Source organism: Pomacea canaliculata, linkage group LG8, assembly GCF_003073045.1.
Source record: "Pomacea canaliculata isolate SZHN2017 linkage group LG8, ASM307304v1, whole genome shotgun sequence".
Taxonomy (NCBI): Eukaryota; Metazoa; Mollusca; class Gastropoda; order Architaenioglossa; family Ampullariidae; genus Pomacea; species Pomacea canaliculata.
This window is the reverse complement of record NC_037597.1, coordinates 26,746,217-26,766,796: the sequence shown is the minus strand read 5'-3', so window position 1 is coordinate 26,766,796 and position 20,580 is coordinate 26,746,217. Positions and strand designations below refer to the sequence as shown.

General features: G+C 37.9%; 3 protein-coding genes and 1 long non-coding RNA gene across 4 annotated transcripts; 2 read left to right on the top strand and 2 right to left on the bottom strand.

The window, feature by feature from the left end:
• The first annotated feature begins 272 nt into the window (after positions 1 to 272).
• LOC112569975 (WD repeat-containing protein 92-like) lies at positions 273 to 4,443 on the top strand. Its single transcript, XM_025248105.1, has 8 exons — positions 273 to 646; positions 1,246 to 1,346; positions 1,616 to 1,746; positions 2,091 to 2,192; positions 2,688 to 2,803; positions 3,289 to 3,423; positions 3,642 to 3,739; positions 4,104 to 4,443. Exons 1-8 carry the CDS (start codon positions 473 to 475, stop codon positions 4,309 to 4,311), a joined length of 1,065 nt encoding a protein of 354 aa, XP_025103890.1. The 5' UTR covers positions 273 to 472; the 3' UTR covers positions 4,312 to 4,443.
• Positions 4,444 to 4,731: 288 nt separating this feature from the next.
• On the bottom strand, positions 4,732 to 8,895 carry LOC112569976 (mediator of RNA polymerase II transcription subunit 6-like). The gene is made up of 8 exons (XM_025248106.1): positions 8,836 to 8,895; positions 7,994 to 8,156; positions 7,325 to 7,416; positions 7,110 to 7,192; positions 6,705 to 6,744; positions 6,126 to 6,194; positions 5,820 to 5,966; positions 4,732 to 5,089 (listed from the first exon to the last, which is right to left on the bottom strand). Exons 1-8 carry the CDS (start codon positions 8,846 to 8,848, stop codon positions 4,983 to 4,985), a joined length of 714 nt encoding a protein of 237 aa, XP_025103891.1. The 5' UTR covers positions 8,849 to 8,895; the 3' UTR covers positions 4,732 to 4,982.
• A 1,996-nt stretch (positions 8,896 to 10,891) lies between these two features.
• On the bottom strand, positions 10,892 to 19,918 carry LOC112570045. Its single transcript, XM_025248235.1, has 10 exons — positions 19,009 to 19,918; positions 17,345 to 18,740; positions 16,639 to 16,725; positions 15,589 to 15,768; positions 15,242 to 15,406; positions 14,728 to 14,926; positions 13,882 to 14,023; positions 13,238 to 13,392; positions 12,274 to 12,338; positions 10,892 to 11,660 (listed from the first exon to the last, which is right to left on the bottom strand). Exons 1-10 carry the CDS (start codon positions 19,336 to 19,338, stop codon positions 11,359 to 11,361), a joined length of 3,021 nt encoding a protein of 1,006 aa, XP_025104020.1. The 5' UTR covers positions 19,339 to 19,918; the 3' UTR covers positions 10,892 to 11,358.
• Positions 12,476 to 15,763, top strand: LOC112570047. Its single transcript, XR_003100580.1, has 3 exons — positions 12,476 to 12,748; positions 12,976 to 13,068; positions 15,640 to 15,763. It is a non-coding gene; the product is annotated as an uncharacterized LOC112570047 (long non-coding RNA).
• Positions 19,919 to 20,580: the final 662 nt, after the last annotated feature.

Sequence of the window (20,580 nt, the reverse complement as noted above, 5' to 3'; positions counted from 1 at the left end):
CAAAGGACGTAACTCCAACAATTTAAAAAAAACAACCTTAACGGCACATTATTAATATTAATAAAAGGGGGCTCCCCAAAACCGGGTCCTTTGGCGAGGTGTTGTTGCGACCCTGTGCTCCTCGAGGAGCAACAAGGAATAAACATAAACATCAGATCACTACTTTGTACTGCAATTATTTTTATAATGCAGGAATAGGCAAGCGATTGAACTGCGTACAATTTTGACTTATGAAATCTGCTTGCAATGATATCTCCCGAAACTCTTTAAAAGAGAAGAGCAAGCTTGGTCAGTATCTAAGCCAAGTGATTCCCGAAACGTCTCCATTCTTGTTCTTGTCGTTTATACCTTCAGGTCCAAACGTGCTTCAGATATTTTCTGTCTTACACCAGTTTGAAACAAGAGGGTTGAGACTTCCTTTTCATTGTTTTTATTATAATGTTTTCTTAAGCAGGGAAAGTAAATAACAATCATGGATAAACCACAAATTATCTTACACATTCAAAAATCTCTTAATTATACACTTTTTGACACAAAGTGGATACCTTGCAGTGCAAAATTTGTTGTTCTTGGCAACTATGCAAGAGGTACAGGTGCACTACAGGTATACGAAGTTTCACATGGAGAATTAAAATGCATTACAGATGTAAGTATTCATTTTACTTTTCATGTTGTACTTGTTCATGAAGTTGTGTTACACTTGTAAATCATTTATAAACTCAGGAAAACACTGAAGTTGATGGTTGTATAAACTGTATTGTATTTCATGATCGGCCTGTTTTGTTGTTTTTTGTTTTGCTCGGGCGTTCCAACAGCTAGTTAACTCCTGTCACCATGCAATACAGTAAGCAGGGCTTCTGCTAGGGCTAAATTCTTTGGGGTCCCAGGGACCCCTTCTTCAGATTTTTAAGGGGTCCCTTTTCTTCGCCCAGCTTTGAATGGGACCCCATCAACGAAAATTGAAGGGGTCCTCCGAACTTTTAATGCGTACTGTATGCAATTTTTTGCGTAAGCAGAAGCCCTGAGTAAGGATTGGTTGTCTGGCTTCAGGTCTTGTTTTGGGCATGCTGCACATTCTCTGCAAGTTGCATCTGTTTACAGGGCTGGCTGATTTGCTGTGATATAGCCTTAGTTGCTGGATCCATGTAAAACACCAATTTTCCCCCACTTCTGTTTCTTCTGCTTAAGTAATAATAATTGTTCATACTCCAATCAGATTGAAAGCTTCATGAAACTTAATTTCAGGTTGAAAAATCAAAACCATTTAAATGTGGAACATTTGGAGCATCCAGTTTACAGAACAGACATTTAGCAACAGGGGATTTTGAAGGCAAACTTCAAATATGGTATTTCACTGTTCTTGTTATACTGCTACATTGTGTTACATAATCTCAATCAGTTTTTCATTTAATAAATAGACCATACTATTGATAACTGATATAACTGATTATATTTGAGTAGAATGTAAAAAAAAAAAGGAATAAGGAGATTACTAAGAAAGCAATTAATGTTTATATTTTGAGTTCTTTATAATAATAATAATTAATTTATGGTAATGTAGTAATGTTTGAAGAATTAAGTTTTAGCTCAATTTTTAAATTTTTGTTATACTTAGGAACTTGGAGAATCTGGAGCTTCCTCTGTATTCTGTCAAAGCCCACAAGGAAATTATCAACAGCATTGATGCAGTAGGAGGCCTGGGCATTGGAGAAGGGGCTCCAGAAATAGTTACAGGAAGCAGAGATGGTACAGTGCTTTACTGTTTTCAAAACAACTTTTATTTGCTGTGACTTTGTGCATATAGCATACTTTCCAACTATTTTCAACATTCAGTGCAATTTAAATGGATGTTTAGAAGTGTCTATTGTGTTTGTGAGCTGTTGATTCCAATCGCAGTAACTGAATCTGAAGGTATTTTTCAGAGTTAACTGACAAAAATATTTAATGAGGGACAAATAGAATGAGCTGTGATTGTATATAAAATGTAGATCATTCAATGAAAAGGGATTGTCAAAAGAATGTGCAGGTAATCTTTTGTTGCCTTACCAAAAGAAAAAATATTTATATGATATTCATAATTTTGTTTACAGGAACAGTGAAAGTGTGGGATCCAAGACAGAAAAATGAGCCTGTAGCGAGTATGGAGCCAGGCGAAGGAGAGTCCAAGAGGGATTGTTGGACTGTTGCTTTTGGTAAATCACTTGGGCTTAGAGGTTCATGAGGATCTTATGCTGAAAAAAGGCATGTCATAGATTGCCTTGACATAATAATTATAATGGGTACTTAAAATACATAGCATCATGGTCTGAAAATACAATTTGTACAGGTAATTTGACAGATTTAGAAATAACTATTAAATGATAGTGATTAACACACACAGAAGCAGATGTACAGTCATACAGTGTCAATGGCAACTACAATAACATAGTTGACACTTTGAATCCTGTTTCCAGCTGTTCAGCACAAGCTTTCATAATACTGTGCAAGATGTATTCAACATGGGGACTTCTTGCACCCAGGACTAAATTACCTTGACTGTACATAACCACTAGTTCTCTTGTCAGTTTGGTTCTCTGCAGAAGTACATCAGGAGCTTTCTCTGCCAACTTCATTATTCTGATTCCACAGCTGTACTAGAGAATGATGCTTAAAACTTATTTAAGTAGTGTGTTAACATCTGCAAACAGGACATGCCCACAATGCTGAAGACAGGTGTGTTGCTGCTGGCTATGACAATGGTGATATTAAGTTATTTGATCTCAAGGCTATGGCTTTGCGATGGGAGACAAACATAAAAAATGGAGTAAGTTTCTTTCTTTTTATTATTGTACTTTTGTAGATTGTTTTTTAGAATTTTCACTCATGTTCTTCATATTTAATTTCATTTTTATTATTGTTCAGTTTCCTAGTAGTTTCTTCATTAGAGAACTGACAAACATATGAGGGAATCCTTTAAGTTAGTACTTGTTCTTTATAACATTGGTCTGTTGACATGCTGCCTAGAGGCTGCAGCAACTTTCTTTCTTGTAATACTTCAATCTATGACAGTTTCTGTTTATGGCGAAGTTTTGAAGGTTTTAAGGATTTACTTGGTGTCACTGGAAGTGAAATGTGCATCTGGATGAGTTAACAAAAAAAATCATCTTTAAGAAAAACTTATTTAAAATTTTTGTTCCAAAGGGAGTCATGCTCTTGTTAACTCACAGCTGCTTTATTCAAGTTATACATTGTTAACATTACCCTGCATTATTTGAAAAAACACTTGATAATCCTGGCAATTTTCGATAGGTGTGTTGTCTTGAGTTTGACCGCAAAGATATCAGCATGAATAAACTGGCAGCGACATCACTTGAAAGCAAATTCCATATCTGGGACATGCGTACGCAGCATCCACAAAAAGGATTTGCATGCGTTACTGAAAAGGTAATTGTGCATACTTTATCCTTGAGCAGACCTGCTATTTTATAAACCAAATTAGAGCCATAGATATCTACATTAGTTTTAGGTGTTCAGAAATATGTCTGGACAATCACTTACAAATAGAAGTTTACTGAAATTGAACATTTTTGTTGGTTTTAACTTGAAAATTTTGATTATAGGTGGAGAGAATGTGGAACACAATTATTAACTTCTTTTTTCAGGCTCACAAGTCCACAGTATGGGCTGTAAGGCACTTGCCACAGAATCGAGACATTTTCATGACAACTGGTGGCAATGGATCACTTAACCTTTGGAAATAGTGAGTTTCTAAATAATCCTCTTTTTGAAGTCATTATAATCAGCAAAGGTGGAATGCTGGATTCCCCGCAGAACTTTGATATTTCTAGTGTAAAACAAGTTTTTACTAACCAATATATGAACACACAATTTAAAATTTTACTTTTCCCACTGATTAAAACTTTTATTTGCAAGTCGAGATCTGTTTAAATCTTTCTGGTGTTAATTTTGTTTAATGATTCTTAGGATGTAATGCCTTAACTTTGTGAATGGTTGAGCCCACTCCGTTAATCTTAGATATTCTACTTTAATCAAGTAACTATATGATCCTACTGATGCCAGAGATGAAGTTGTTTTCACTCTATAGCGATATGTCTGAATTGCAGTTCCTATCCGTCAAATCGTGTGACCAAAGATGGTGAAGGAGTTGCCATGGGTGTGGCTGGAACAATAAATTTACAACAAAATGTTACACTGTCTACCCAACCGATCAGCAGTTTTGACTGGTCACCAGACAAGGAAGGCCTTGCTGTATGCTCTTCATTTGATCAAACAGTTCGTGTTGTCATAGTTACCAAACTGCGGACAATATGAACACAAGGTGTAACAGCATGTTGTACACTGCTGTGAAAATAAGTTCCTCCTGCAGACAGTTTTTTTGTTAACGAATTGTTGAATGATTTTGCAGCTGCTTTGAAGAATAAAATGTTATCCCATGTGTGATCATGCCAATGCGTATATGTCAGACATGTCTATTCAGATCCGGATCACTAAGTTTGCCATTCCTGGCTTTGAACACTTCTGGAATGTTTTGAGTGTGGCAATGACAGTGCTGGTTGACAGCTTTTTTTTCCGAATAAGCTGTTCTTAAAATTAGTATGCAAGCAGCAAGTTCAATGAAATAATAAATGAGTGCATTTCCCATTGTTGAGGTGAGCTCAATGGACTGCGCACGAAAAACCACAAATGAACTGAAAGTTAACCACACATCAAAGAAATACAAACAAAAGCAAATTGATAAGACTGGCAAATAAACATTTATTAAATATTATTTGAATATTCAAGTCCTTGGGACTGACCTATTTATGAACTTATTTTGGGATCAACATTACTTTTCTTTATATAATGGATATATGCTGACGTTATAGGACACATGAAAAAAAGTGCATCCAAATATGCCATAACATTTGCCAATATACAATTTAACATACATTTGTTCACTCTTGTACACACATGCACACACACAAATATTACAACGATATTTATCATCTGAGTTTAGGTTTTTTCTCTGGAGGTGGTTTCATGCTGCCAGTAGATTTGTCATCTGGTTTTTCCACTTTTTCTACCTTGGGTTCTGCTTTAGGTACTTCCTCTGAAAGAATATAAAAAAGTCTCATATGACATACATGAGATTTCTGTATTATGTCACAAAATATGGACAGATTTTAATATGATGGCGAAAGATGAATCAGATATTTTGATCATATTAGTCCCATTTTTAAGCTTTTTGCTCTCAACCCATTCCCAACTGCCGAACACACATATAAAAAAACAATGGGGAAAGGTTTAACTTTCTATTCCGGGACATATTCCACTATAAAGTACAGAAGCAAATCTGTGAACAAAGGACTTCCCAAAAGAGTGACTTGAAAATGTTATTTTTTTTTATCTCTAATATGTAGGACAGAAAGGGAATGCACATATTTTGACCAAGGGGAGTTAGTTTCTAGGGATTCGCTATTTCAGAAAGGTAAGTTGGGCAAGACTGTAACATGGTCTTGCAACATCCGACAATGTTAGGGTTGCCAGTCAATGCCATAGAAATGTTGTGACAGAACTACTAGCCTTACAAAATAGTACCACCATCAGAAACACTATCTTCAGAAGAAAAAAAGAATGTTTTCAATGATAATAGCAAACGTCTGGTATGGCTAACAGCTCTGCAATACCTCTATCTACCATTAGAATGTGACAAAAAAAGGTAGGGTGAGATTTACACAAAGTAGAACAAGAGATAAAGGCCATTCTGAGTGATAAAAAGGAAACACGAAAAGCTAATATAGCAATGGACAAAAAAATGTCAACATAACCCTAAAATATACCTTTGACTTCTGGTTGTGGTGGTGGCATGAATTGTGGGGGGTATTTTTTAGCAAGCTCTTCCAAAAGTAAGTCTACTCGCTGTCGCTGAAACATAGAGCTAGGTTCTTCCTTTTTCTTCTTCTTGTCTTTCTTTGCTTCTTCTTTTACTGCAAACAATATCAGAAGAAAACCAAGATAGAGAAGCTCCAGACAGTTTTTTCTCTTATTACTGTCATCAATGTGGAAAGGAAATAATGCAAATATACACTAAAGTGCAATGAAAAGTATAAAAGGAGATTTACAGTCTACTGTTTTCACAAAAATACCTTTCTCCTCCTTGTCTTTGAATGCCCACCAGTATCCTTTTGATGGATGGTACTTTGAATAGGACATGGCTGAAATCAAAGTTACAAGAAAGACACATTAATATTGGATGCCTTTTTCTGGAGGGGTTTTTGCATCAAAGAAAATGTGAAATAAAAACATCAAACTTTCAATACAACATTAATTTTCCTTCATGTCTAAACTATTCTGTGTAGATAGGAATGTGATAATAAGACTTGAAAGTTCCTCGTATGCATCCCTGTATGTCGTCAAACTAAAAATTGAGCTTTTAACTCTGGAAAGAGCATGAAATAACTTTTTATCTTTCAAATCTCAACACTGAATACTTGTAACTTGAGAGATATCAGTATGTCTTGACATAAGCACAAAATATACCTCCTTACAAAATCTGTAGCACAAGCCTTTAAGTAAACTTTAATTTAAAGTTAAGTTACCATTGTATGATATTTTATACCCTTGTGGTAAAATGTACAGGTCCAGGAACATTAAGACAGGCAATAAAACATGAAAATAAAATGATAAAAAATAATTTATAGAAATCTAGGTTTTTATTTTCTTACTTTCTTCAAATGCAGCTTCCAGATGAGTGATGGTGTTAAGCTGAAAAGCAAAACTCTAAACATTATCAAAAGTGTATAAGTTACTGCATCTTGAAAAAAGACTTTTCCAATTCCATATAAATTTAGGCAAGTTTTGCATTAAGCATATAAAGGTGTAACCTTCAAGTTGAAGCACTTTTTTTTATAACTTTAAGTATAACTGACAAAAGTTTCATTTAAACATGAAACTGTGACTTTAACATGTGAACTTATGCAATTTAAAATTTTTTTATCACTCATTATTTTAATTAAAAAATCAAGAAATGCAGCTCCAGAAAGCTACAGAACCACTGATAATACTGATACCAAAATAATAATACCCACTCTTTTCTAAAGCATAATTTATGTATCATTTATTTGGCTCACCAGGCGAGAATTGATGACAGATGCCAAGTCTGGTGCCTGATAGACGATGCCTCCAATGATGTAATAATTAGTCTGTGGTGTCACTGTAATAAAATAATTTGTTAATTTACTTTTTACTTAACAGTATTTTAATGCCTTTGACAGTTCAAGTTTGAGATGCAAGTGCTCACTCACGCATACAAACTCATTATTTTCTTCTCAAGAAACATACATACCATGTGTTGGCGAGTGGCGAAGCTGCTTTCTTATGACATATAAAATAGGCTCCTGAGCATGAAGCAGTGTATATTCTGTCCCAACCATGTTTCTGAAAGATATTCCAGCAACTGGCATACAACTTAATGACAAATGCAAGCATATATATATATAAAAACACACCTCTGTCTTTTTAGTACGTTTACAATCTAATATAGTCATCAATTAAAATTTTTATAAAAACAGAACATTCTTTGTCTTATGAAGCAAAGAAAAAAGTCCAAGCATAGTAGTAATATGACATGTCTTCTATGAATAAAATGTATGAAATAACATGATGATTAAAATAACATAAAAATATGACCTTACAGCAGCTGATTCCCTCACCTAGTCATCTAAACTCTGTGACTTATTCTCTTACACATCAAATGGATGTGGAAGCATAACTCTCAGTATCGAGAGCGTGTATGTGGCGGCAGGTTCGGTGAATTGCTAAGAGCATATGTAAGGTAAGTCTACATTCGTCATATTACAGATGACAGGTGCTAACTAACCATTGCACCATCATGCTGCAGTAAATGTAATTTTCAACTAGGGTCTCAGGTTTGATACAAAGAATCAGTATGGGTTTCTAATTGTTACTGTGTTTCTAGACTGGTATTAATATGATAGCTAAGTATGTGACTTACATTAGCTGATCAGGGCTGAGACGCTGCATTTTGATGAGTTCATTATTGCATGTACGGTCGTAGAAGGGATTTGATCGCTCTGAGAAGTAATCCAGAACATTGGTTTGGTTTAGGTGAGGTATCCACGCAGAATCATGCCATGATATTCCAAGAGTATTGCTCTCTGTTAAATATAGAAACACACCCGACGATAGATGATTATTGAATCATTGTGTATGCATATACAATGCAAACACATTAAATCACTAACTAAACGACTGCAGTTGGTGAATTATACCAATGAGATGAAAAAAATGGCTGACAAGGCATTTGCAATGGTAAATTATGGTTTGTTCTCTCGAAATACTAATCCTTCGTCTTTTTAAAGGTCTTTTTAAAATATGTGTGATGAGTGTATTTTGCATCGACTAGCACGTACATGACTATCGTCGCGCTTGTGATGCATCAACATTCATTTGCTAGAGATAACTTGAAATAATTTTTTATTTTAATTTTCTATTGAAATAGCAGATGACCAAAACATCGCCCAAGTGTAAAAGGAATATATTTTTAATATTTTAATTTTAAAAGAAAACCCTTAGCTAAATGTGCTGACTTTTCTGGGGATTTTGTGTTTTTATTTTAAACTGAAAGGTTTGCCAACGAAAGAAGTAAACCCTAGCTAAGGAACTGTTTGTTATTGTGCCGTAAGACGTCGACATCAGGTAAGGTAAATTAGTGATGCATGGGTTTTAGCTGTCAGGAAAACGAAGCAAATGAACATAACTTCGCTAATATTCAGGTAATCAGAGGTACTTAAAATGTCATCGAACCCGTTTAGTGAGTTTTAACGGAGAACTTGCCTGCTTTGTCCATCTCGTAAGTCTCAGCAACCGTGCATTTATCAAGCGTATGAACATGAACACTTTAAGAATATGGCATTTTGAAGATTGAACTGTTTAAAGATTAATGGCCTTTAGACATCATTACCAATAAATCCTACGTTACTGAATACATTTAATATTGTATTTAGTATTTTTGCTCATACAACGACCTTATGAAGTCTAAGGAAAAAATTTTTGCAGGCTAATTTTATTTCGCATGTCTAGTAACAATACGCTCATTGACTTAGCAAGACAAAAAGATGCTCTTGGGGTTTGTGCAACTCCGATTCTAGGTACCCCGAAAGACTTGAGAACGGACAAGTGAAGTTCATATCATTTCCAAGCCCGAATCGTGACAGGGAGAAAAGTCTCAGATGGGTAAAACTTTGTAATCATCCATATGGGCAGATGACACTCACGTCTGGTCAACAACTATATATACACTGTTTACGTTTGCACCAAAGTATAAGTGCCATATATAATTCAAAATTAATATGAAGAAAATGTAATAAAAAAATTGTCAAGACAAAAAAATGCAATCCTGCACTATTCAATGTTTTTAAAGTAATGAACATCAGATTAACTACCAAGCCTCATGATACGTATGTTGGCACTACTATTGTTATATAGGCATTTTATGTATTTATGTATATATACTCCAATAGCAGTGAAAATTCAAGACATGTACGAATTTGTATGCTAAAGTAATTTAAATTACCACCGCAGGATTTTTCCAGTGGTACACCATCTATGAGGTATCCAGATCCTGTCCCTGCTGATGAACTTCTAAACGTTCTAAACTGCAGACAGCTCGAGGCATGAATCTCCGACACTCAAGCCGCTGAAGTCATTGCTCTCTATGTGCATATATAGTATTCCAAGCAAGTTCTTGTAACGGAGCTCGGGACAAGGGCTCAAGACAGCGTCCGAACAGGTTATATATAGCCTTTTCGAAATACGTTATGCAGAAACTCCTTTTATTTCACTTCTCATCAAAGCATGATTTGGCTGTAGGGAGTGAGGGGTTAAACAGTTTTTTCGTGGTTGCATTAAACCTTTCTCGCATAGTGCGAAAATAGAACATCAACGAATACAACTTATTCTTTTGTGGTGAGTTAATCTGAGTGCCTTCAATATTTGATAATTTCTGTCTATTCTGCCTTGCCCCACTAGACTTTGATGAATACGTACACCACAGTGTTTTGTGCGAAAACAGTATAGCTGTTGGTATATCAAGCAGCCGAACTGGGTTCCGCTGAGCTTGATATCCTCCACTGAGAATGGCCGAAACTACCCTGGATACCCGGAGTCTGTTCTGGTGAAGCGTCTTTGTCTCCTTTGCAGAATTTGCGATCTGAATTAGGAACTAGCTGCCGGTATAAAGTCTTTGACCAGTCAGTCTGCGGGAGTTCAGAGTGAGGAGACATCTACTAGATAATGGTTGTTGCTTTTTGCTGACAATGTGGAACATAATAATAATAATAATAATAATAATAATAATAATAATAATATAATAATAATAATAATAATAATAATAATAATAATAATAGGCAGATTTCACCCACCATCTAAATACAGATCCAGAAATGCTCATAGCACACCTTTAAACAGACTTATATAAGTCACCTATCAACAGACAGAACTACAAGGCAGAAAAGGCAAAATAATCTCACAATGACATTGTATCAAAAGGGTTACAGCAAGGTTGGGCAGTCATGGTGAGGCAAGAGAGATGTATACAGATCGCTGGTGAAGATGAGCTTACAGTGCTGCACTAATCGAAAGACACTAAACTTAGCAGACAGTAGTTTAATGAAATAGTTTAATGTCTGTAACTCATCCTTTAACTTTTAATGCAACATCACAAAATAAACACATTTAAATATACTTTACATAAAGTAAATTTTGATAAAGTTGATTCATTAAAGTACTAAAAGTGAACAGAACATGTACGGTTATACTAATTTACACTCAGTTATAAATCGAAGTTCACGAAAAATAAATGTCACATCTCAATGGTAGGTTTTTATTATTATTTTTAATCCTTAACCAGAAAAACGAAAAAGATTGGATGATTCATACAGCAGCAATGGAAAAATCTAAAGGTTTATGAAATAAATTCTTTTAGTACAGAGAAACTCAGCAAAACATGTGCAGCATTGTCACAGGTGTCGCACGCAGCTCAAAATCAATAAAAACATGTTTGGGGGATTTCTGTTGCATTTTCCCTTGAAATAAAAAAAAATTCTTTTTAAAAAAGTATAAGCTTTCCCAAAAGTGTTTCATTTCTTCGTGCGTCGTTACTATATTGCAGTTTGGTTTTTTTTTTTTTTTCTCATAAGAGACATCGCAGCAGAGTAAGTATAAGCAACTCTTGGGGCAAAAAATCCGTTAAGACTAAACCTTGTTTGGATTTCTCGATGTTCTTCATATTCATGGCGAGATTTGTCATCCAGCAACCCAGAATAAAACAAAAAAGAAAATAGGCATATCGGTAATAATCTACAGACGTGTTGTAAGATTCGGTATTTTCTTTTCCAAAAGTTTGTCAGGTGTACCCGGACTGTCAATATCGATGCTAATGTCATCTTTGACATCTCTGTCTGGAGATCGCATGATCCACAGAACTGCCACAAAAATAGGCAAAGCAGTCATTGCTTTTATTGCCAAGTCAGCACCTTTTACGCTGTATCGGAGCAACTCGTTGTCATAGAGGAGGCAGGAGCCATCACCCGATGACCCCGACCATACAATGCAAGCATTGTCCACCATGCGACCAAAGATGATTGGACCAGGCAAAAAACCTGCAACAATGGGAAATTTTAACGGCGTTTTATTGGGTGCTATATTTGATAATAGAAAAAGTGGAAGGACATAAATTTATCTATGCTGTCGTTGTCATCATTATTGTTGTTAAACAGTTGCCTTGGGGTAATGGTAAAGGCTTTTTGAGAACCTCACTTCTTAAGGGCGTTCTTAACAAGGCGAATAAGAACGAGGAATAAGAACGAGTGTTTGACTAATAAATTTAGTTTTTCCTTATGTGTCATTCTAAGAATGGTCCTTGGCCAGCATACACGACTTATCATCATTAACGGTTATTAGTTTATTAATTTGTTATCCATCTTCTTTGAGAATATACTAATCACAGAGATCCCAGGTCTTGATGTTTAAGGAGTGCACAAACACACATGTTTAGCAGCATAAACAGATACGTCTATTGAATCATATATTTTCCCATTAAAGGAAACAATTCGCTATTCGCGACATCTGTTGCTGCTTGCTCAATAAGGGACTTGTAAACCAAACTGTTCTAAATTACTCTGGACTACAAACTGAAATAGCTATTATTAATATTATACGATGGTTCTTGTTACGCATGTTGACTGCCATTTATTTTGGTAATATTGTCTTTACCTCCTAAAGTCACAAGGAATGTCAGCAGAGCCACCGACAGACTCTTATCTGTCTCCGCCACACTCCTGCAAAACAAGACAAAGGCAAAGATTCGACCAATTATTAACCCCAGTGTCTTAAATAGGGATTAGTCATGTTGAAAACAGTTTTTAAAAAAATAAGGTCACGCATATAAAACACAATGTTCATGGCACACGCTAGTTTGAGAGACAGTACTCTCCCTTGACATTAGACAGGTCAAGGTGACAAGATAGAGTTTCGTAATGAGAACATCGATAATTAAAAGTTATTTCTACCATTCTGTGCACTAAGTTATTTGATTGTTAGAAGAAATAAATAGATTAAAAAAAAATTGATTTGAGGAAGGTGCGTTGTAGATCACGTGACGTTTCCTGTCCAATGGTGGTGTTTGTTACATCAACCATCACTTTGGCGGATAATACAAAGTCTTCTGCTGTTTTGGATCGAGTTGACGGTATGTACCGTTGTGCGGTGGAGGGGAAAATGAATTGCTGGCGTGGTGTGCATCCTTCTGAAGGTTTTATTATGGATGAAAGTGATACAAGATAATTTATTCTTGGAGTTATAGAGGGTTCTGAAGTATTTTGAAAGTTTTTACTTTGAGCGCTCACCAGTGAACGTGTCGTGTGATTTGCGTAAGATGGTGATCAATTCTGGAAATTCTTGGACGCTGTGTCTTAGATTGAGTGGACGGACGGAGGAAGAGAGGAGTCATTTACATAGAATAGCATTGTACTTGTTACAACAGATGGTCAGAAACTGCGAGTGTTCCTGGTAAGTTGAATTTGTTTTATTATATGGTTGAACAGAGAATTTTTGGTTGAGGCACATCGGTTAAATGCACAGTCCACCGCTGGACCTGATATTAAATTTGTTCCCATTAGGAAGATGATGGTGGGGAGGAGGAAGATTTTGCCTTGCGAACTACATTAGAGGCGGGTACCTAATAACAGCAACGTAGAGAGGTAACAGGGCTTGTGCCGTCGCCACGTCGGACACAGCTGACACTGCCATGTAGGGAATGAAAAACTCACAGCCTGGGTCACACAGCCCTGGTATTAAGGAACCTCCGGACACCTCACTGCATTCTCCATAAATCTATGATAGGAATCAAAATTATTAAATAGTTGTTAGAGGGAAGTCACGATAATCAAACTATTGCGAATATTTGCTACAAGTATGTTTATTCTTGCCTATGCTGGAAACCTCTCATTTCACTCACTTTTTTCCTGTTCCTATCTTGACTCTTAGTATTAATGTGAATATAGATGACTGTCATCTATAATTTTGAAAGAAAGATTTCCGCATTAAAAAATAACGGAAAAGGTTTTATATAGATGTGGTTTAACATCTCTGACATTAACATGATCAACTGTCAACTGTCAAATGTCAAAAATGTGTCTTCTGTTTGTTTCTCTCTCTCTCTCTCTCTCTCTCTCTCTCTCTCTCTCTCTCTCTCTCTCGATCTCGATCTCTCTCTCTCTCTCGATCTCTCTCTCTCTCTCGATCTCTCTCTCTCGATCTCTCTCTCTCGATCTCTCTCTCTCCTTCCTCTATTTGTCTTAAATAAGCTCGGACTTCGTTTACCGATTCAGTGACGTTGCGGCAGCCAGCAAAGCAAGGAGATAGATAACTCTGTCCGTTGTCTCCACAAGAGACAAGCACTGCGCTTGTGTTGCAGGAGCACTCACGTGCAATGTCAAATGTAGAGTTGATGTCATCTCCTGAACTAAAAAAAGAAGAATCCGTAAGAGAACAGAAAATATTATTATTTGTGAAACCTTAAAAAAGAGACGTTTTATTTTCAGCACAGAAAATATTGATATGAAGATAGAAATCTTACGTTTTTTTGCCTGTTTGATGCAAACTGTTAAAAAACAAAGACTGATAAATTTTCCTACCTTGTTATATTTTTCAGGGTACATTTATCAAATTACCACCACAAAAAAGTCCCCTGTCGCTGTCTGCATTCCACACTCGTAGGTTCATTGCACAGTCAATGTTGTCAAGCGATTGACCAAGTTTAACAAAGGATGAGAGAGAGAGATGACAAATTTGTATTTATGAGAGTAACAAAATAAGGAAAAGTTATGCTTTTTTACACGTAGTCTTTGATTGCGATAAGCGGGTGAGTCATTTTTCAATGAGTTTTGTTTCTTGTTAAGTGTCGCTTTGTCGTTCAACACTAAACGCAGCATGTGTTGTGATGCTACCACCGAGTACGTGTGCGTGTGTGCATGTCTTCACTAACCCACCCCTTCCTTTTTTTTCGTAATGTGCGAGAGGACGGAGTTTGCACCCATTCCCATCCCACTTCCCGAGCATCTTCATACGCCACTGGTTCTGTGGAAGGCGGGTAGGGGGGTTGGGAAGTAGAAGAGCATCAGCTTCTAATCACATTAGAACATATTTGTCGACAAAGCGCAGGCTTGCCTGTTAATCAATGTATGCCCATATCCCACGATATGCTGATTCGTGCATCCGAAGAACAAGTTGAGGAGCTGGGCCACTGTGGCCACCAAAGTATTGACTGCTCCGAGCTTCAAGTTCCCCATCACATCCAGCTTGAATCGCGTAGACAACAGACCCCCAAAAAACGTCCCCAGGAGAGCCGTCAGCACACCGGACACTCCTTTAGCCGGTTAAACAATAAATAAAATAATTTGTTATTTTTGTCAGCCACTGTTGATTTAAAAATAAAAAGAAAATTTGAAGTAAATTTATCGATAGTCCTCCAATAAGTTATTGATCTGAAAAATAAAATATCACTGAATATCAATGACGAAAAATAATGAACAAATCAATAAAGGAACAATGAAGGAATACAATGAATGAATAAACGAACTAATGAACGAAAGATAAATAAATGAAATAAGGAATAAATGAGTAAACGAAAATAATGAATGAACGAACGAATGAATCATTGAATGAATGAAAACGGACATACCGAGAACTACGTTTGCTCTGCTGAGTGGCAAGTGAAACTGGTTTATCAGGTATTTAGTGGCAAAGGCCATATACCCGATGCTGGCCGTGGAGGCAAAGGTGAGAGCCAAGGCCGCCAGCATCACCACGCGGTTTTTGGCGAGTCGCCACAATGAGCGAGGTAAATCTGTGGTGAAGACAAGAATGATGCACGGCAAGATGTAGACTGTAATCGGTATGAAGGGCTGTTAGGCGGCTTTTTATATTTTAATTTATATCTTTGAATTCAACTTCTGTAAACTAAATCCAGACCAAATATTCACAAGGAAAGGCGTGGCTCACCTGTAGTGCACAGTGAGTCAAACTCACCTTTCAGCAGCTCTACAGTGCCATCACTAGTCATTTTCTCTTCATTTACAGGGACAGTCTTGGTGGTCCTGGGAATGAAGCACACTGGGATCCCTGCCGCAATGCTAGCCACTCCTAGAATCAGGAACCCAAGCCACCAGGCACCAATCCACCGCGGGTCATCTGTCGTAATTTGTGTGTCTAACATGCAACAAGACGGGAAACAATGAGCTGCATGAAAACACATCATGGTTTAATACTGTACCAGCATCATTGCCGCCATAATTATCACGCTAAGTATTTTTTCCGAAATTTCTTTAGAATTTTTTAAAAATTTATATTGCAAGGCAAGCTGTCAACGAGACATAAACTGCTATCCAAACTTCAGCAGAAAGAGATACCTGGCCTTAAACGATAATTATGAAAACTGAGATATAAAATCTGTATCTGAATCAAGTGAAATGACAATTTGGGATTAAGCTGGCGTTCTAAATCATTTCCGGTTACAAAACACTAGTTTACTTAAGTCTTATCTGAATTACTACTCTGTAGCAGTACAAGGCCATTCAAAATGACTATTAAGTTAAGGCCGCCATCTTTTGCTGGAATCTGCGCGTATGGGTTTTATATACTATTGTAAGTAAAAGGAAATGAAATATTTGATTAGAAACGTTTCAGAACATTTCAACTCACTTTTCTTTTAAGGTCGATGCATAGTGCATCGGTAGGGGAAACTATGGCATTGTTTAATGTATAACAGTAAGTCTGTCGTCAACTTTGAGTCTGTGACATGAAACATGTTTTAGACAACAGTGCATCATATATGTATTCCTTCGTTCGAAATATGATAAGTGCATGTAAGTACAAAGAACGAGAGAAGGGTCAGACACAAAAGAAATGTCTGAATATTGAAATTCTTCCATGAGCCTTTCTTAACAATTGAATAAGTAGAAATACAGCTTCCAAATTTTATGAATGTATAGTTTCGATAGCGTTTTTTTTTTTTAATAGCGTCAATAGTGAGGTGGACAATATCCAGCCATTCTTGTAAGTGAGAAAACTGAAATTTACCCGAAAGATCAACGGGGAGATGACTGGTGAAACTTCCAAAGAGCATCGCAAAAGGAGGACCAAAAAAAAGAGCAGTCATGATAACACCTGAAACAACATCAAAGAGAATTTTCATTGACTAGTTTGATCGAAGAACAGATGCATTTCTAACAAGGCGCAATTTTTCTTAAAATCTTTATTAAAAACTACAGGCCTTCCCCGCAATCTAAATACTCTTAATTAAAGAGTAGATGATCTTCCCATTCTTCCTACCAACAAATCGTAATCTTATTTCGAATATCCTATTACACCTAACCTTTGATAAGCTATTTTACTCCCGTATTATTTTGTGCAGTCGACTGGAACAGTTAGGGATGGTAACAGATTTTTGTGAGTAAAAAGTACACTTTGCGACCTCACAACTACATAGACACACGTCTCGCTGTATAGTATAGTATATACAGAAGCACACACCGAACAAATAAAAAATGCAATGCAAAAAAGCCGATAATTTCAGCTTGAACCTGACAAATATGGACAAACTTTTGACCCAGTTTGGCCAAGTTTTGATGGTTATATAAATATTTTGCAAAATCTGGTCAAACATTAGTCAGATTAAAAACATCATTAGGCAGTTTTTGTCGACACTGAGCCGTTAGCAAATTTAACTCTGTGCTCTAACACTGAGGGAGTGGTGCGTGTGTCAAAATCTTTTCTTAACGCTCACCTGCCAGTACCCCTGTCTTAGACTTGTCGTCCAGGTTGCTGTCGATGTAGTGCGTGGGCAAAGAGATTTCTGCTGACCGTGCAGCGCCCATTATGAAGAGACAGATTCCTAGCAACCAGACTATCCAACTGTTCTTCTTTCCTAGAGCTGCCTCCTCCTCGTCCTCATCGGCAGGGGAGTTAAGCAAATTATTCACATTTCCCTGCTGGTCAGTACTTGGATGTTTGCCCCTGTTAGGATCACACAGTAAAGGGTCTGACTGAGATGTAGTCTGGGGCTTGCTGGTAAGCAATGTCGGTGTGCCAGATGAGAAGCGAGGGGACAACGAAAGAGATGTGATGTTTTCCTGGTGGTCAGATTGCGAGGTTGGAGGAGAGCCAGACGACAACGAGTCTGTAGATGATGCAAGATCTGCGAGATGTGTATTCCGCGAGAAATTTGTGGTTGAATGAAACACCTCCGATGGATGAGATGATGGTGGAAATGATGGAAACGACGTCTTGATGGTCGTCACCGAAAGCCTTGCAAAGGTCACAGTCTCAGAGTGCGTACGTGACGAAGTGGCCGACGTATCAGGCTCGTTGGACGAGGCAGACGAGAGGTCGGGTGACGTCATGCCGAAGGACAGGGACTGCCCAAGCCCTAGGGGAGCGGCAGAGAAGGGCTGGGGGCGATTAACTGAGGAGGCTGCATGAGAAAGAGTAAGTGACCCTACTTCGGAGGACTCAGGGGGATCGACTGAGCTCAGCAAGACTGCTTCGGTCACAGATTCCTCAGTGGCAAGCGTGTCATACGATCTGGTCGCATGCGTCGAACCATCGGGGAGGATTTCGGTACTAGCTGGAGCACGTGATGGACCAGAGGATGATGATAATTGGGAGGAGGAAAATGCGGGTAAGGGTGGAGGTGGCCGTGGCGATGGCAGGTGTGGTGACATTGATGACAAAGATATTGACGGTGATGGAGATGACAAGGAAGAGGAGGACGACGATGATATTTCTCTTGTTGATGATGATATTGACGATGATAATGAATTTTGAATATAATCTATACTTGTGTTGAAAGCAAGCTGTTGTTTGAAAGTGGAGGACGACAAGCCCATCGACTGCGTGCTGACTTGTCGCCACGCCTCAGACGAGGAGGACGCATTGACAAGAGTGATCGAGGACCCGGACTTCTTGGGCAAAGTCGGATGAACGGCGAACTCCACCAGCGCGGGCACGATGCCGGCCATGCCGAAGACGAACACCGTCCAGGCGAGAAAACGCGGGATATGTGTCTGCTTGCACAGGTGGCCCAGGAACAGACAGGCGGAAAGGTAGCCCATCTGAATGGCGCTGACCAGCAGGCCGCTCTTAGTGCTGCTAATGCCGAATTCTTTTTCAATGCTAGGAATCTGAGAACAAGAATGACTAAGAATAATAATGAGGACGACGAGAAAAAAAGGAACAGAATTCAGAAAGAGATGAAGGCAGCAGGTAAAATATAAATATAATTACGAAGTGTAGACATTATGCATTGTCAAAAAATTGATAACGATGACTGTTTAACAATTAGTTCGACAAAAGAGTCTTTGAATAATGATGATGGTTTCTTTCAACTTGATTTTTAAAATTTTATGAAGAAACTAGCAAAGGAAACAACGGAGAAGTCGGAAAACTCACCTGTGAAGGCAGGTAATTGTGGAGGGCTGACACCAAAATGCTGCAGATACTGAATAGAACAGTGAAAGTCGTCACACCGCCACACCTTGGGCGACCTCGAGCACCAGACCGACGAAAACCGACCTCAGCATCTGCTTGAGATTTGTTGCTGCCGTTGGATTCCAGAGAGATGGAGACCAGTGTGGAATCAGAAACACGTTTGGCGGCGAAATGTTTGGCTGCAGGCGTGACGTTGGAGACAAACGTTCGCCGGTCGTCATGATTGTCTGTACTTACAGTGTTGTTTCTTCTTGTCTGCGAGAGACCGAGATCATCTCTGAGAATAGTCATGTTGCAGATCGCTTTGAGATAATTTCCGCGTAAATGGCTTCAAAGAGCAGCCAATGAGTGGAACCAACCGAACCAGAACACCGAACTTTTCTGTCTGCATGAAACGATTACCTTCCTGCGAGACCTAACATAGTTGATTTATGAATTCCTGTTGTTGTTGCAGATGTCCATGTCCTGCCGAAGTTGTCAAAAGCGACAATGTCGGACGAGAACAATCTACATTATATAAGTACAGCTGCAGCAAGGACTGTGGCAGAAGAGTGACACAGTGAGTACTTTTTTTTTTACATCCTATTGTCTGTCTCAGTGTAGAAAATATCGAAGATGACAAACATCAAGTATGAAGACCTAGTTGACAAGAACGGAGTTCGTGTAGGTATTAACTCTACATTTAAATTCTGTATCTTTATTACGATACGAAAACTAGTCTCCAAAAATACAATATGCTCTTTCTGCATTTATCAACTCGCTCCGTTGACCTATCAGTTTCCTAATCTGCTAGCTGTCCACTTAAAGCACTACCCGAATTGAGTTCACAAAATAACGTGGCGGAGATGTACAAGATGCTTCTTCCCTGAGTTAATCTACCCTTCCTTTCGGTTCACCCACAAAAAAAGATTGTCTTGCACTGAGGTCGGTTTGACGACTTGACTTGATTACGCTTTGAACATTGCACCTAGATAGGCCTTTAGGCCTGGCTAGAGATGTGTCAGAAAATCTGAACATGATAAGCTATTATGTTAATATTTACATGCGAGAAACTCGTGACTGCATGTCTAACGATACGCCTACTTGCCTCATGCCAACCTGCACATTTTACTTTTGGATGAAAAGTTATTTGTGAAGTGCATGGATTATTATGACTCTGCTCAGGATGCTGATAGTCTTCTGTAGGCACAACACGAAGCGAAAGACTGGCCGCAGACTTTTAAAGGTCTAGACTGGGTAAAGCTCAGTGCAAGATACTACTGCCCAAGATACTACTTCCTTTCTCGAAACACGCGCCTACAATATCATCATACACAGAAAGAGTTCAACAATATAGACATAAGGATTGAGCATGGATTATTCTTTATGACCTTATTGTATGTGTGGAGCAAAAATCATCTCCTTGATCCATTCCAGTCGACTTATAGAAAAGGCCATGGTACTTCTGCACTTCTTAAAGTTGTAAAAGATCTACTCCGTAGTGATAGGGGTGGCAAAGTGTTATTCCTGGGGTTGTTAGACTTATCGCCTGCA